Below are 14032 nucleotides of genomic sequence, written 5' to 3' on the forward strand. Positions count from 1 at the left end.
GGAGATATTGGAGTGGAGTGAGCAGTGCAGAGAAAATTGCTTAAATAGCAATTGCTTAGTCGCCTCCATAACTACCCTACCTACATTTATTTCGGATTTTGAGGATGTTTTTTCTGAAAAGGGTTGTCAGAAGTTACCACCTCATCGTCCTTATGATTGCCCGGTTAACCTTATTCCCGGCGCAAAATTACCCAAGACCAGGTTATATAATCTTTCGGGTCCAGAGAGACAAGCCATGAAAGATTATATCTCCGAGAGCTTGGCTAAGGGACACATCAGGCCCTCTTCTTCACCCGTGGCTGCAGGGTTTTTCTTCGTTAAAAAGAAAGATGGGGGCCTGCGTCCTTGCTTAGATTTTCGCGAATTAAATCGGATAACCATCCGAGACCCATACCCTCTTCCTCTCATTCCTGACCTGTTTAATCAGATTGCGGGTGCTAGGTGGTTCTCCAAACTTGATCTTAGGGAGCCTACAATCTGATTCGTATTAAGGAGGGGGATGAGTGGAAGACAGCGTTTAACACCCCTGAGGGGCATTATGAAAATCTAGTTATGCCTTTCGGTCTGACCAATGCTCCTGCCGTCTTTCAACATTTCGTTAACGACATTTTTAGTCATCTAATCGGCAGGTTTGTGGTAATATACCTAGATGATATTTTAATTTATTCGTCTGATCTGAGAACACATGAGGAGCATGTCAGACAAGTACTGCAGGTCCTACGGACGAATGAATTATATGCTAAGATTGAAAAATATGTGTTCGCCGTTCAGGAAATACAATTCCTGGGTTATTTTTTATCTGCTTCAGGTTTCCGTGTGGATCCTAGGAAGGTCCAGGCAATTTTAGATTGGGATCTTCCTGAGAACCTCGAAGCACTACAACGGTTCTTGGGCTTCGCGAATTTCTATAGGAAATTCATTAAAAATTATTCACTTATTGTAAAACCGCTTACTGACATGACTAGGAAGGGGACTGATTTTTCTAAATGGTCTGACGCCGCTAAAGTTGCTTTTTCCTCTCTAAAAGAGAGGTTTATCTCAGCACCTGTACTAGTCCAACCTGATGTCTCTCAGCCTTTTATTGTTGAAGTCGATGCGTCAGAGGTGGGAGTGGGGGCGGTGCTGTCTCAGCATCCGTCTCCTGGCAAATGGCGTCCTTGTGCTTTCTTTTCGAAAAAACTATCTGCAGCAGAAAAGAACTACGATATTGGCAATAGGGAACTATTAGCTATTAAACTTGCGTTTGAGGAGTGGCGCCACTTCTTAGAGGGGGCAGTCCACCCCGTCACTGTGATTACGGACCACAAAAATCTCCTGTACCTCGAATCAGCTAAGCGTCTCACCCCTAGACAGGCTAGGTGGTCGCTATTTTTTACCAGGTTTAACTTTGTTATTACCTATCGTCCTGGGGCAAAGAACACCAAGGCTGATGCACTATCTCGTTGTTTCCCTGGAGGGGGTAATGTGAGTGATCCGGTGCCCATTCTACAAAGAGGAGTGGTTGTCTCTGCGGTACACTCTGTTTTGGAGGGGAAGGTGTTAGAGGCCCAGGGGGACGCCCCGGTCTCTTGCCCCTCAAAGAAATTGTTTGTACTGTTGAACCTACGTTTCGAATTATTAAAGGAACATCATAATTCGGCACTTGCTGGGCACCCGGGTAGTAAAGCAACCTTGGAGCTATTGTCTCGTCGTTTTTGGTGGCCAAGTTTGCGTCAGGATGTATTGGATTTTGTGTCTTCCTGTTCTACCTATGCGCGCGCAAAAGTTTCACATACATGTCCTGCAGGGTCTCTATTACCACTCGTCATTCCCAATAGACCGTGGACACATCTGTCAATGGATTTTATCACTGACTTACCTTTGTCTGCGGGTAAAACAGTGATTTTGGTAGTAGTGGACAGGTTTAGCAAAATGGTACACTTCATTGCGTTACCCGCACTACCTAATGCTAAGACTCTTGCTCAGGTATTCGTCAGTGAAATCGTGAAGCTTCACGGGGTCCCCTCTGATGTTGTTTCAGATCGGGGTACCCAGTTTATTTCTAAATTTTGGAAAGCTTTTTGTTCCCGTTTGGGGGTACACTTGTCCTTTTCCTCAGCTTTCCATCCTCAGTCGAATGGACAGACTGAGCGAACCAACCAAAACCTTGAGACATATCTAAGATGTTTTGTGTGTGAAAACCAAGAGTTGTGGTCATCATATTTACCGTTAGCTGAGTTTGCCATAAATAATCGTCGTCAGGAATCCACTGGCAAGTCACCATTTCTTGGTGCATATGGTTTTCATCCCCAATTCTGTACTTTCAAAGAGGGGGAGTCTTCTGGGGTTCCCGAAGAGGAACGTTTTTCGTCATCTCTTTCATCGGTATGGCAGAAGGTGCAAGCTAACTTGAAAAATATGGGAGGTAAATGCAAATGCATGGCTGATAAGAGACGGTCGCCAGGTCCGGACCTAGGAGTGAATGACTATGTGTGGTTGTCTACTAGGAATATTAAATTGAAGGTTCCCTCTTGGAAACTGGGTCCTAGGTTTATTGGTCCTTACAAAATTGTAGCCATCATCAACCCCGTGGCTTTTCGCCTGGAGTTACCTCAGACTTTTAAAATTCATAGTGTTTTTCATAAGTCGTTACTCAAAAAATATGTTCCACCTCTAGAACCATCACCACTGCCACCCCCTCCTGTTGTCATGGATGGTAATCTAGAATTTCAGATATCCAAAATTGTTAATTCTCGTCGGGTCCGCCGCTCTCTTCAATATCTGGTGCATTGGAGAGGTTACGGTCCCGAGGAAAGAATGTGGGTTCCTGCGTCTGAGGTAAACGCCGACAGGTTAGTTTGGGTTTTTCATGCCTCTCATCCTGAGAGACCTGGTCCTGAGTGTCCGGAGGCCCCTCGTAGAGAGGGGGGTACTGTCACGAGGGTATCGAGAACCACGCCTGACTCCGTTATACCTGGGGTCAGGAAGTCGCAGCGGTTGGCTGCACGCTCTATTTAAGATAGGGCTGTTTTCCTTATGGTAGCTTTCTGGGTTTGCTTTGCAAACCCTTTTGGCTCACTCAGGGATCAGTAGCTCCTTCTCCTCAGCTGTTCCTTGTCCAGCACTCCCAAACCTCCTTATATTCCTCTCTCACACTTCTCTGGTTGCCAGAGATAGAGCTTCCTGCCTGGACATCTATCCTGACCCACTGGAGCTGTGTTGCTGCGTTCTCTGACTGTTGATTCAGAACGCTACCCTCCGGATCCCTGTTGGACCTTTGTGGACAGTTGTTGTCGTCCACCTGGGTGTTTGTGTTTGTCTGTGTTTGTCTGTCCTCTCCCTGGTGTTTCCCTCTTAGTGTCAGTGGTGCGGACTAGCGATCCCACCGGCCCGTTCACTATCTAGGGCTCATTTCAGGGAAAGCCAGGGTTTAGGCACGTGATCGCCGCACGGGTGAGGAACCCGTCTAGGGACATCAGGGCAGTCAGGTGCCAGCCGCAAGGTGAGTTAGGGGTCACCACCTTTCCCTCTCCCTTAGGCAGGGCTTTCCCTGTTTTCCTCCCTGTGCGTGACACCGGTCATTACATTTTGTCAATGCTGGTGAGCTTTGGTGTTTGGCAATGCTAGTGAAGAATTTTGTTCTGCAGTATGGTGTTTTGCACTACTGGGGCATTATTTTATGCTGCACCATGGTTCTCGTTTAGTTCTGCTGTCTGCTGGGGAGGTATTTTGTGCTGCTGTTGTCTATCAATGAATGTGTGAATAGGTGTTTCTATGATTCTGCTTGTTCTGCTGCACAGTGTGCATAGCTCCAAATCATTCCAATAGGAGGAAGAGAAATAGTGGCGCTCCTACCCACTTGACTGGGGCCAACGCTTAGTCACAACGTGCCAAGGAAACGGTGAGATGGGACACCTTGAGGGAAGTGGTGATGGGAGACTAAGTGAAATAAAATTCACCAAATCGTGCATCACGTGACACTACTTTTCTGTGATATGGGAGGTGGAATTTTATGTGGACTGAGGAGGTTTGGGTACCAGGGCTGCTTTTTAGAGGTATTGTCTGGGTGTTTCAACTCACATCACCACAGCTGATCAGCTACTTGAGGAGGCAGCATAGCTGAGTAGAGCTCCACGGCCTCGTCACAGCTTACTAAGCACAGAGACATCAATTGTATACTGGCTGTGCTTGGTATTGCATCTCAGCCCTATTCAGTTGAATCTGACTGAGCTGAGCCCAGGCCACGTGACCAATAAATGTGACATCACTAAACTAGAAAGAGGGTGCAGGGCTCACTGGAACGCCAACAACTGATCGTGGGGGTGCTGGGAGTTGAACCCTGACTCAGACATTGATGACCTATCCTCAGGATAAGCCATCAAAATCTCCGAGAACCCCTCTAATCGTAGTCTGGCCCTGCAGCAGCCATATCACAGTATATATCTGCTGTGTGACCTAATTTCCTATTAAGTCTATTCCTCATCAGGACATTGGAAGGTGAGAATCGTACAGATGTCGTAGATCAGTCACCAGTAATAAGAGAGAAGAGAAGGAATCCTTACCATCGCTGGGGGTTATAATGCTCATCCTGGACCTGGGACAATATCAAAATATCCTGCAACATAAAAAGCCTTTATTATATTTAGGAACAAAAATAAAATCTCAGAATTTACTTAAACCCCTAAGCATTGGCAGATTTTCCTCCTCACATTCTGACGTAAGGTTTTTATCTTTACATTGATGCTGTTGATTAGGTTTAGGGTCAAGCAGAATAATTTGCAGTTTTAAGCCATTATTTGGGGACATTAATAAATTATTGCTTAATTTAAATATTTTTTATTTTGTGGAAATGCAGGAAGTATACAAATTCTTATTTGCTTTTACTGTTACTTTCTGTGTCACTCAGAGATCCCCATAGGGGGTTGTAGTTATAGGATGTCAATCACGTTTCGTTCTTTTCTTGTTATGAGATATTTATCAGAGTGAGGCCGGCTTCACACAGCATTTTATGAAAAATACACCTTTTTTTGTGGCATGGTTTCTGAGGTTTTTATTAGAATTTTTTATTTTGGTCAAGTATTACATTACGGTCTACAGGTCCCCAGTGCAGCAAAGAGCCAGGCTCCTGCTCCAATGGCCAAGGCCGGCAGAAGAGCTGATCTGGACTGTTTAACCCCTTAGATCCTGTGGTCAGTAGTGACCGTGGTAACTAAATGGTTTAGAGGGCTCCCTCTCTCAGACATCAGCACAGTGCAAATGAGACCTCGGGGTGCCGATGCCTTGCCCTCAGTGTATCCTAGGAGGCATGCTGGTGACTGCCAACATAGCATTGACAGTATAATTCTCTGTAGTGCATAAGCATTAAAGAGAATTATAGAAGCAATTAAAAGATTGCCTATTGAAGTCCCCAAGTGGGACTATTAAATGGTTAAAAATAAATAAATAAAAAAATAAGTAAAATAAAAAACGTTTCCATTGAAAAAAATACATTTCAAGGGATATAATTAAATTCCCACCACATATTTGGTATTATCAGATCCGTAAAAACCTGCACTCCCCAATAATTATGTTATTTATTTTGTACGGAGAACACCATTAAAAAAATCTAGAATTGCCGCTACCAGAAAAAAATCAAGCCCTAAAACAGGGGTAGGCAACCTGCGGCACTCCCGCTGTTGTGAAACTACAACTCCCAGTAACAAAATCACAGAAATAGAGTGGCCAATATGGGGGAACTGCTCAGACGCCAAACACTGTAGCGTGTTTCTCATTGGGGGAGCAGTCCCACCGCATGTGGACCGCAGCAAACGACCATCCCCAGCAAAAAATGCGTACAATGGAGGATGTCGGCGCGGTCCACATGCACCACAAAGGCATCCTACACAAAACGGAGCATTGTGCGGATGAAAATATAATTATATAAATCACCAAAGAAAAATGCACCAAATGGATATGCCACTGACTATACTAGCTAGTCATACAAGCAGATATTAAAAGCTGAGACTCTGTTTTGTGTAGGATGCCTTTGTCGTGCATGTGGACCGCATCGGCGTCCTCCATTGTACGCATTTTTTGCTGGGGATAGTCGTTTGCTGCGGTCCACATGCGGTGGGACTGCTCCCCCAATGAGAAACACGCTACAGTGTTTGGGGTTTGAGCAGTTCCCCCATATTGGCCACTATATTTCTGTGATTTTGTTTTATATGTATTGAATGTGCCTTCACCTGGCATCTAAACATTCTTTCGCACCTGGTGGCCTCCATCACACGGTCTGATGTGGGTGTGGCTTACAGTCTTGCTTTATTCACATTGCATTAGCTGACCTGCTATGAGGTTGTGTGGAAGCTTGGCTGTGAGCTGGATTTCATCACCTTCAGACCGTGTTCACACCACAGTTAGCGTAGTGGTAGAACCCCTTGCCATGCTGAGAGACCGTGACGTGGTGCACGATGGGCTCCGATGTGTTCCTGACAGGAATATATTGGCAAAAGTCTCAGCTTTTAATATCTGCTTGTATGACTAGCTAGTATAGTCAGTGGCATATCCGTTTGGTGCATTTTCTGTGATTTATACAACTCCCAGTATGCATACTTGCTCTGTTCTTCTAAGAATTTTCATAGAAATGAATGGAGCATGCTGGGAATTGTAGTTTCACAACAGCTGGAGTGCGGAAGGTTGCTGATCCCTGTCCTAAAACATTAAGTTCTAATGTTATTTATAAACACAGCAAAATTTATCATATAAAAACTCAGTGTCCGTGCTGCTGTTTTTTAACATCCCCTTCCCAAAACAAGTTAATCAAACCTAAACGTCAAGTTTTCTGTACCCCAAAAATGGAGTAATAAAAAATTACAAACTGTCTCACAAAAAACAAGCCCCCGTACGACTGCCCCAAAGGAAAACTAAAAAAGTTCTAGCTTTTGGAAAACAGGTTATAGAAAAGAGGTATTGGTTAAAGAGGTTTATGACTTGCTGTATAGTTACAGTATATAACCGCAGCTTGTCCTGTGTCACACCCAGGATTTTCTTCATTCATTCCTGGAAAGTCTGTGACCCCCTCATATCACGCAGCAGTGTAAGACCTCCCGCCATAACACAAGAGACCCTGTATATACAGTATATAAGAGATAAACTTCTTACCTGAAAGCCGTACGCAGCATGTAGAAATACAAGATCTCCGGAGAAGAGGAAGGGCAGTGCAGAGGAAGGAAAGTTACTTTTACTTTCAGTTCTGGTCATATTACCCCTATAAAGTATGAGAGGTATTTAGTTTTCTTACAGATTATTGTCTGCCGTTATGCTGGTATAAACTGGGTATCTCCTGTATATAATTATATATGTACAGCTGGTATAAGTTATACATCTTCTTGTATATAGTGATATGGAGCATGCTGGTATAACCTGGGTATCTCCTGTATATAATTATATATGTACAGCTGGTATGAGTTATACATCTTCTTGTATATAGTGATATGGACCATGCTGGTATAACCTGGGCATCTCCTGTATATAATTATATATGTACAGCTGGTATGAGTTATACATCTTCTTGTATATAGTGATATGGAGCATGCTGGTATAACCTGGGCATCTCCTGTATATAATTATATATGTACAGCTGGTATAAGTTATACATCTTCTTGTATATAGTGATATGGAGCATGCTGGTATAACCTGGGCATCTCCTGTATATAATTATATATGTACAGCTGGTATAAGTTATACATCTTCTTGTATATAGTGATATGGACCATGCTGGTATAAACTGGGTATCTCCTGTATATAATTATATATGTACAGCTGGTATAAGTTATACATCTTCTTGTATATAGTGATATGGAGCATGCTGGTATAACCTGGGTATCTCCTGTATATAATTATATATGTACAGCTGGTATGAGTTATACATCTTCTTGTATATAGTGATATGGACCATGCTGGTATAACCTGGGTATCTCCTGTATATAATTATATATGTACAGCTGGTATAAGTTATACATCTTCTTGTATATAGTGATATGGAGCATGCTGGTATAACCTGGGCATCTCCTGTATATAATTATATATGTACAGCTGGTATGAGTTATACATCTTCTTGTATATAGTGATATGGAGCATGCTGGTATAACCTGGGTATCTCCTGTATATAATTATATATGTACAGCTGGTATAAGTTATGCATCTTCCTGTATATAGTGATAAGGACCATGCTGGTATAACCTGGGTATCTCCTGTATATAATTATATATGTACAGCTGGTATAAGTTATATATCTCCTTGTATATAGTGATATGGAGCATGCTGGTATAACCTGGGTATCTTCTGTATATAATTATATATGTACAGCTGGTATAAGTTATGCATCTTCTTGTATATAGTGATATGGAGCATGCTGGTATAACCTGGGTATCTCCTGTATATAATTATATATGTACAGCTGGTATAAGTTATGCATCTTCTTGTATATAGTGATATGGAGCATGCTGGTATAACCTGGGTATCTCCTGTATATAATTATATATGTACAGCTGGTATAAGTTATACATCTTCTTGTATATAGTGATATGGACCATGCTGGTATAACCTGGGCATCTCCTGTATATAATTATATATGTACAGCTGGTATAAGTTATACATCTTCTTGTATATAGTGATATGGAGCATGCTGGTATAACCTGGGTATCTCCTGTATATAATTATATATGTACAGCTGGTATAAGTTATACATCTTCTTGTATATAGTGATATGGAGCATGCTGGTATAAACTGGGCATCTCCTGTATATAATTATATATGTACAGCTGGTATAAGTTATACATCTTCTTGTATATAGTGATATGGAGCATGCTGGTATAACCTGGGTATCTCCTGTATATAATTATATATGTACAGCTGGTATAAGTTATACATCTTCTTGTATATAGTGATATGGAGCATGCTGGTATAACCTGGGCATCTCCTGTATATAATTATATATGTACAGCTGGTATAAGTTATACATCTTCTTGTATATAGTGATATGGACCATGCTGGTATAACCTGGGTATCTCCTGTATATGATTATATATGTACAGCTGGTATAAGTTATACATCTTCTTGTATATAGTGATATGGAGCATGCTGGTATAACCTGGGCATCTCCTGTATATGATTATATATGTACAGCTGGTATAAGTTATACATCTTCTTGTATATAGTGATATGGAGCATGCTGGTATAACCTGGGCATCTCCTGTATATAATTATATATGTACAGCTGGTATAAGTTATACATCTTCTTGTATATAGTGATATGGAGCATGCTGGTATAACCTGGGCATCTCCTGTATATAATTATATATGTACAGCTGGTATAAGTTATACATCTTCTTGTATATAGTGATATGGACCATGCTGGTATAACCTGGGCATCTCCTGTATATAATTATATATGTACAGCTGGTATAAGTTATACATCTTCTTGTATATAGTGATATGGACCATGCTGGTATAACCTGGGTATCTCCTGTATATAATTATATATGTACAGCTGGTATAAGTTATACATCTTCTTGTATATAGTGATATGGAGCATGCTGGTATAACCTGGGCATCTCCTGTATATAATTATATATGTACAGCTGGTATAAGTTATACATCTTCTTGTATATAGTGATATGGAGCATGCTGGTGTAACCTGGGTATCTCCTGTATATAATTATATATGTACAGCTGGTATAAGTTATACATCTTCTGTATATAGTGATATGGAGCATGCTGGTATAACCTGGGCACCTCCTGTATATAATTATATATGTACAGCTGGTATAAGTTATACATCTTCTTGTATATAGTGATATGGAGCATGCTGGTATAACCTGGGTATCTCCTGTATATAATTATATATGTACAGCTGGTATAAGTTATACATCTTCTTGTATATAGTGATATGGAGCTCAGAGGGCGTTACTAATGTGAAAGAGGCACAATGGGCATTTCTACTATGGAGGGGGCACAGAGCCAGAGGGCATTACTACAATGAAGGGGGCACAGAGGACATTATTACTTTGAAGGGGAAACAGTGGGCATCATTACTGTGAAGGGGGCACAATGGGGATTTTTACTATAGAGGGGGCACAGAGGGCATTACTAGCACAATGGGCATTACTACTATTAAGGGGGCACAATGGGCATTATTACTGTGAAGGGGCACAGAGGGCATTATTGCTATTAAGGGGGCACAATGGGCATTATTACTGTGTAGGGGGCACAATGGGGATTATTACTATGAAGGGGGTGCAATGGGGATTATTACTTTAAAGGGGCACAAAGAGAGTATTAAAACTGTGAAAGGGGCACAGAGAGGGCACAACTACAGTGAGGGGGGCACAATGTGGGCAAAACTACTGTGAGAGGGAACAATGTGGGCATAACTACTGTGAGGGGGCACACATCTGTACAAAACTACTGTGAATGTTGTACAATGAGGGCAATACTATTAAAAGTATTGGGGAGGGAATAAAGGACCCACCCCGGGTGCCATACACCCTAGGCACGCCACTGGATGGAGTGTCTCTGACATAGGGCTGCAAAAATGTGTCTAAATATTGGGACAGATTTGAAGTTAAGGACCCTATGCCGGCGACAATCAGCCTCAGGATGAGAGGATCCTTGTGAACCTTGGGAATGCAATAAAAAACTGGAAGTCTCCTTGGAGTTCCTAAAATAAAGTCAAATTCAGATTTGTTAAGTATTCCCTTATGGTATGCTTTCTCAGACATTTCAACCAGCTCTTTATGATAGTCCTCTATTGGGTCCCTCTCTAGTGGAATATAAGTGTTGGTATCTAACAATTGCTTCCTACATTCCTCATTGTATTTTTTGGTATCTAAAATCACTATCGTATTGTGATTTCATGATTCCGTTGTAGGTCTTTGATCCCCTTAAATCAAGAATGTCAAAAAAAAACAATGTCCCCCCCCCCCCAACAATCCTGTCCTCCAACCCCAAAGAAAATGGTACTTTGGGGAGACCTCGAGTGCTAGCAGAAATTTGAATAGGTGTGCGTCCATGAAGAACCTCATCTAAATACCATGTGGTATGTTCAAAATGTAAAATAAGTTTAGACTTGATGGAAGTGGAAAGAGTGTTCATAAATAAAGACAATTTTTCAAAACATTGTTTGATCATTTTTTCCTTGTCTGATAAAGTAAAAATCCAGTCCATATTAAACAGGAATGTTATTTTAGCTAGGATAAAAGTGATAGATGGTATTTCTGGATCTAGCCATTGAAGTAGAAGACTTTTTCTGGTAGCAGCCGCCCAAATATGTAATAAAGCTTTATCTTGTCTGGGAAGAACGAGTTGCTCCTCAGATAATATATTAAAGATAGCCCACTGAGGAGCAGCAGTGAAGGTTATATTGTATGTTGCTAATATGTGGGATTGCACTTGCTCCCATAAATCTTGAACACGTGTGCAGCCCCACAGATGATGGTAGAGGTCTGTATCGGGCATATTACATTTAGAGCAAGAATAGGTACAATCAGAAGACATTTTGTTTTTAATGCTCGGTATCACATATGCTCTATGGAATATCATCAAAGCCATATCTGTATAGTTGCTTACTGGGGAATGTTTGTGTATTTTCAATGTGGCCTCTAATAATATACGAAGTAACATAGTACATAAGGTTGATAAAAGACATCTGTCCATCCAGTTCGGCCTGTCATCCTGCAAGTTGATCCAGAGGAAGGCAAAAGAAAAACATAACTCCCTGGATCAACGACCCCTCTCTAGTAGATATAGCCTGTAATATTATTACACTCCAGAAATACATCCAGGCCCCTCTTGGATTCCTTTATTGTGCTCACCATCACCACCTCCTCAGCCAGAGAGCTCCATAGTCTCACTGCTCTTACCGTAAAGAATCCTCTTCTATGTTTGTGTACAAACCTTTCCTCCAGACGCAGAGGATGTCCCCTCGTCACAGTCACAGCCCTGGGGATAAATAGATGATGGGAGAGATCTCTGTACTGACCCCTGATATATTTATACATAGTTATTAGATCTCCCCTCAGTCGTCTTTTTTCTAAAGTGAATAACCCTAATGTTGATAATCTTTCAGGGTACTGTAGTCCACCCATTCCAGTTATTACTTTAGTTGCCCTCCTCTGGACCCTCTCCAGCTCTGCTATGTCTGCCTTGTTCACAGGAGGAATAAAAACACAAAGTCTCTGTATAAGAAATCGGTCCACTCAAGCGCTGCAGATCCCAAGACAATGTGGGTAAAAGTCTGTTAGATAAAGTGATAGGAGAAAGGATTGCGCTGCATGAGAGGATTTTTATTTTATTTTTATAAAGTTCCTATTGTTTTCTCTTTCTTACATTCGGAAAATCTTCAGTTAGATGGACCACATTCACTGGAGCCCAGAACTGTACACAGTACTCCATGTGTGGTCTGACTAGTGATTTGTAAAGTGGTAGGACTATGTTCTCATCACGGACATCTATGCCCCTTTTGATGCAACCCATTATCTTATTGGCCTTGACAGCAGCTGCCTGACACTGGTTTCTACAGCTTAGTTTGCTGTTTACTAAAATTCCTAAGTCCTTTACCATGTCAGTGTTACCGAGTGCTTTACCATTTAGTATGTACGGGTGACTTGCATTATTCCTTCCCATGTGCATGTCCTTACATTTGTCAGTGTTAAACCTCATCTGCCACTTCTCTGCCCAAGCCTCTAATCTATCCAGATCCCTCTGTAGCAGTATACTGTCCTCTGTAGTATATATATATACAGTATACTGTCCTCTGTAATATATATATACTACAGTATACTGACCTCTGTAGTATATATACAGTATATTGTCCTCTGTAGTATATATACAGTATACTGTGCTCTGTAGTGTATATATATATATATATATATACACACACTACAGTATACAGACCTCTGTAGTATATATATACAGTATACTGTCCTCTGTAGTATATATACAGTATACTGTCCTCTATAGTATATATATATATATATACACAGTATATTGTCCTCTGCAGTATATATACTGTATATACTACAGTATACTGACCTCTGTAGTATATATATATATACAGTATACTGTCCTCTATAGTATATATATATATATATATATACATAGTATACTGTCCTCTTCAGTGTTAATTACTTTACACAGTTTAGTGTCATCTGCAAAAATAATGTTTTAACTTCCAGATTTGGAAAGTCTTTGATCCATTTCTTCGGGCCTGTGGTGACTACATCCTAATCTATTAGTGGTTTGAGAAATCTGTATATAGTACTAGTGAAAGAAATCTGAGTTCTGACTCTTTTAAGAAATATGTCTAGGCATGCCCCTCTCGAGTCTCCCGGAATATTGAACAAAACTACGGGCTTGTAGATATATAAATTGGTTATGAATAAATGCCGGGAACCTTTGGGAGACTTCTGTAAAAGAGAGAACAGAGTGAATCTAGCAGCATATCAAGAACCCAAATACATCCCTGTGATGCTAGGGTGGTATATATCCTGGGCCATTTGCCCTTCAGAAACCACGGGTGACCTGAAAAGGGCTGGAAGAAAGTATGTGTGCCATCTAGTTTACGGAGTTTCCTTACTTTATGCCAGGCCTGAATAGTATTCCATAGAACAGGGAAATCTCTTATGTTATGAGGCAGCGTAGTTTTCGGTAAATGCAGAGTGCTAGAAGGGAGATGTGAGGGAAAAATTGTTTTTCCATATCTACATTAGCAAAATGGGTTTTACCTCGCATCCAGTCAATAACATATCGAAAGTTGGCCGCCAGGTTATGTAGTGATATGTCAGAGAAGTTAAGACCCCCCAATATCTGGGGTTGCTGTCGTTTATATAGACTAATACGACTCCTCCATGAGAAGCTACAAATGAATCGCCTAAAAGTTCTCTGAAGAAGTTTAATGTCCGATGAGTGGAGCAATAGCAGGGGAGTTTGAATTAGATAGAGTAGTTTAGGGAAGGCCACCATTTTAAGGAGGTGACAGCGGACAGAGAAGGACAATGTGAAATGTTGCCAGCAT

General features: G+C 41.3%; 1 protein-coding gene across 1 annotated transcript in view; it reads right to left on the bottom strand.

Moving 5' to 3' along the window:
- LOC122933022 (NACHT, LRR and PYD domains-containing protein 3-like) overlaps positions 1-7183 on the bottom strand; it is a 94169-nt gene extending 86986 nt beyond the window's left edge. The window contains exons 1-2 of the mRNA XM_044287753.1: positions 7120-7183; positions 4542-4594 (exon numbers count right to left, since the gene is read on the bottom strand). Coding sequence (XP_044143688.1) covers positions 4542-4566 — 25 coding nt within the window. The 5' untranslated portion in view covers positions 4567-4594; positions 7120-7183. The remainder of the gene's footprint in view (positions 1-4541; positions 4595-7119) is intronic.
- Between the last annotated feature and the right edge of the window lie 6849 nt (positions 7184-14032).

This window comes from Bufo gargarizans, chromosome 3 (assembly GCF_014858855.1).
Source record: "Bufo gargarizans isolate SCDJY-AF-19 chromosome 3, ASM1485885v1, whole genome shotgun sequence".
NCBI lineage: Eukaryota > Metazoa > Chordata > Amphibia > Anura > Bufonidae > Bufo > Bufo gargarizans.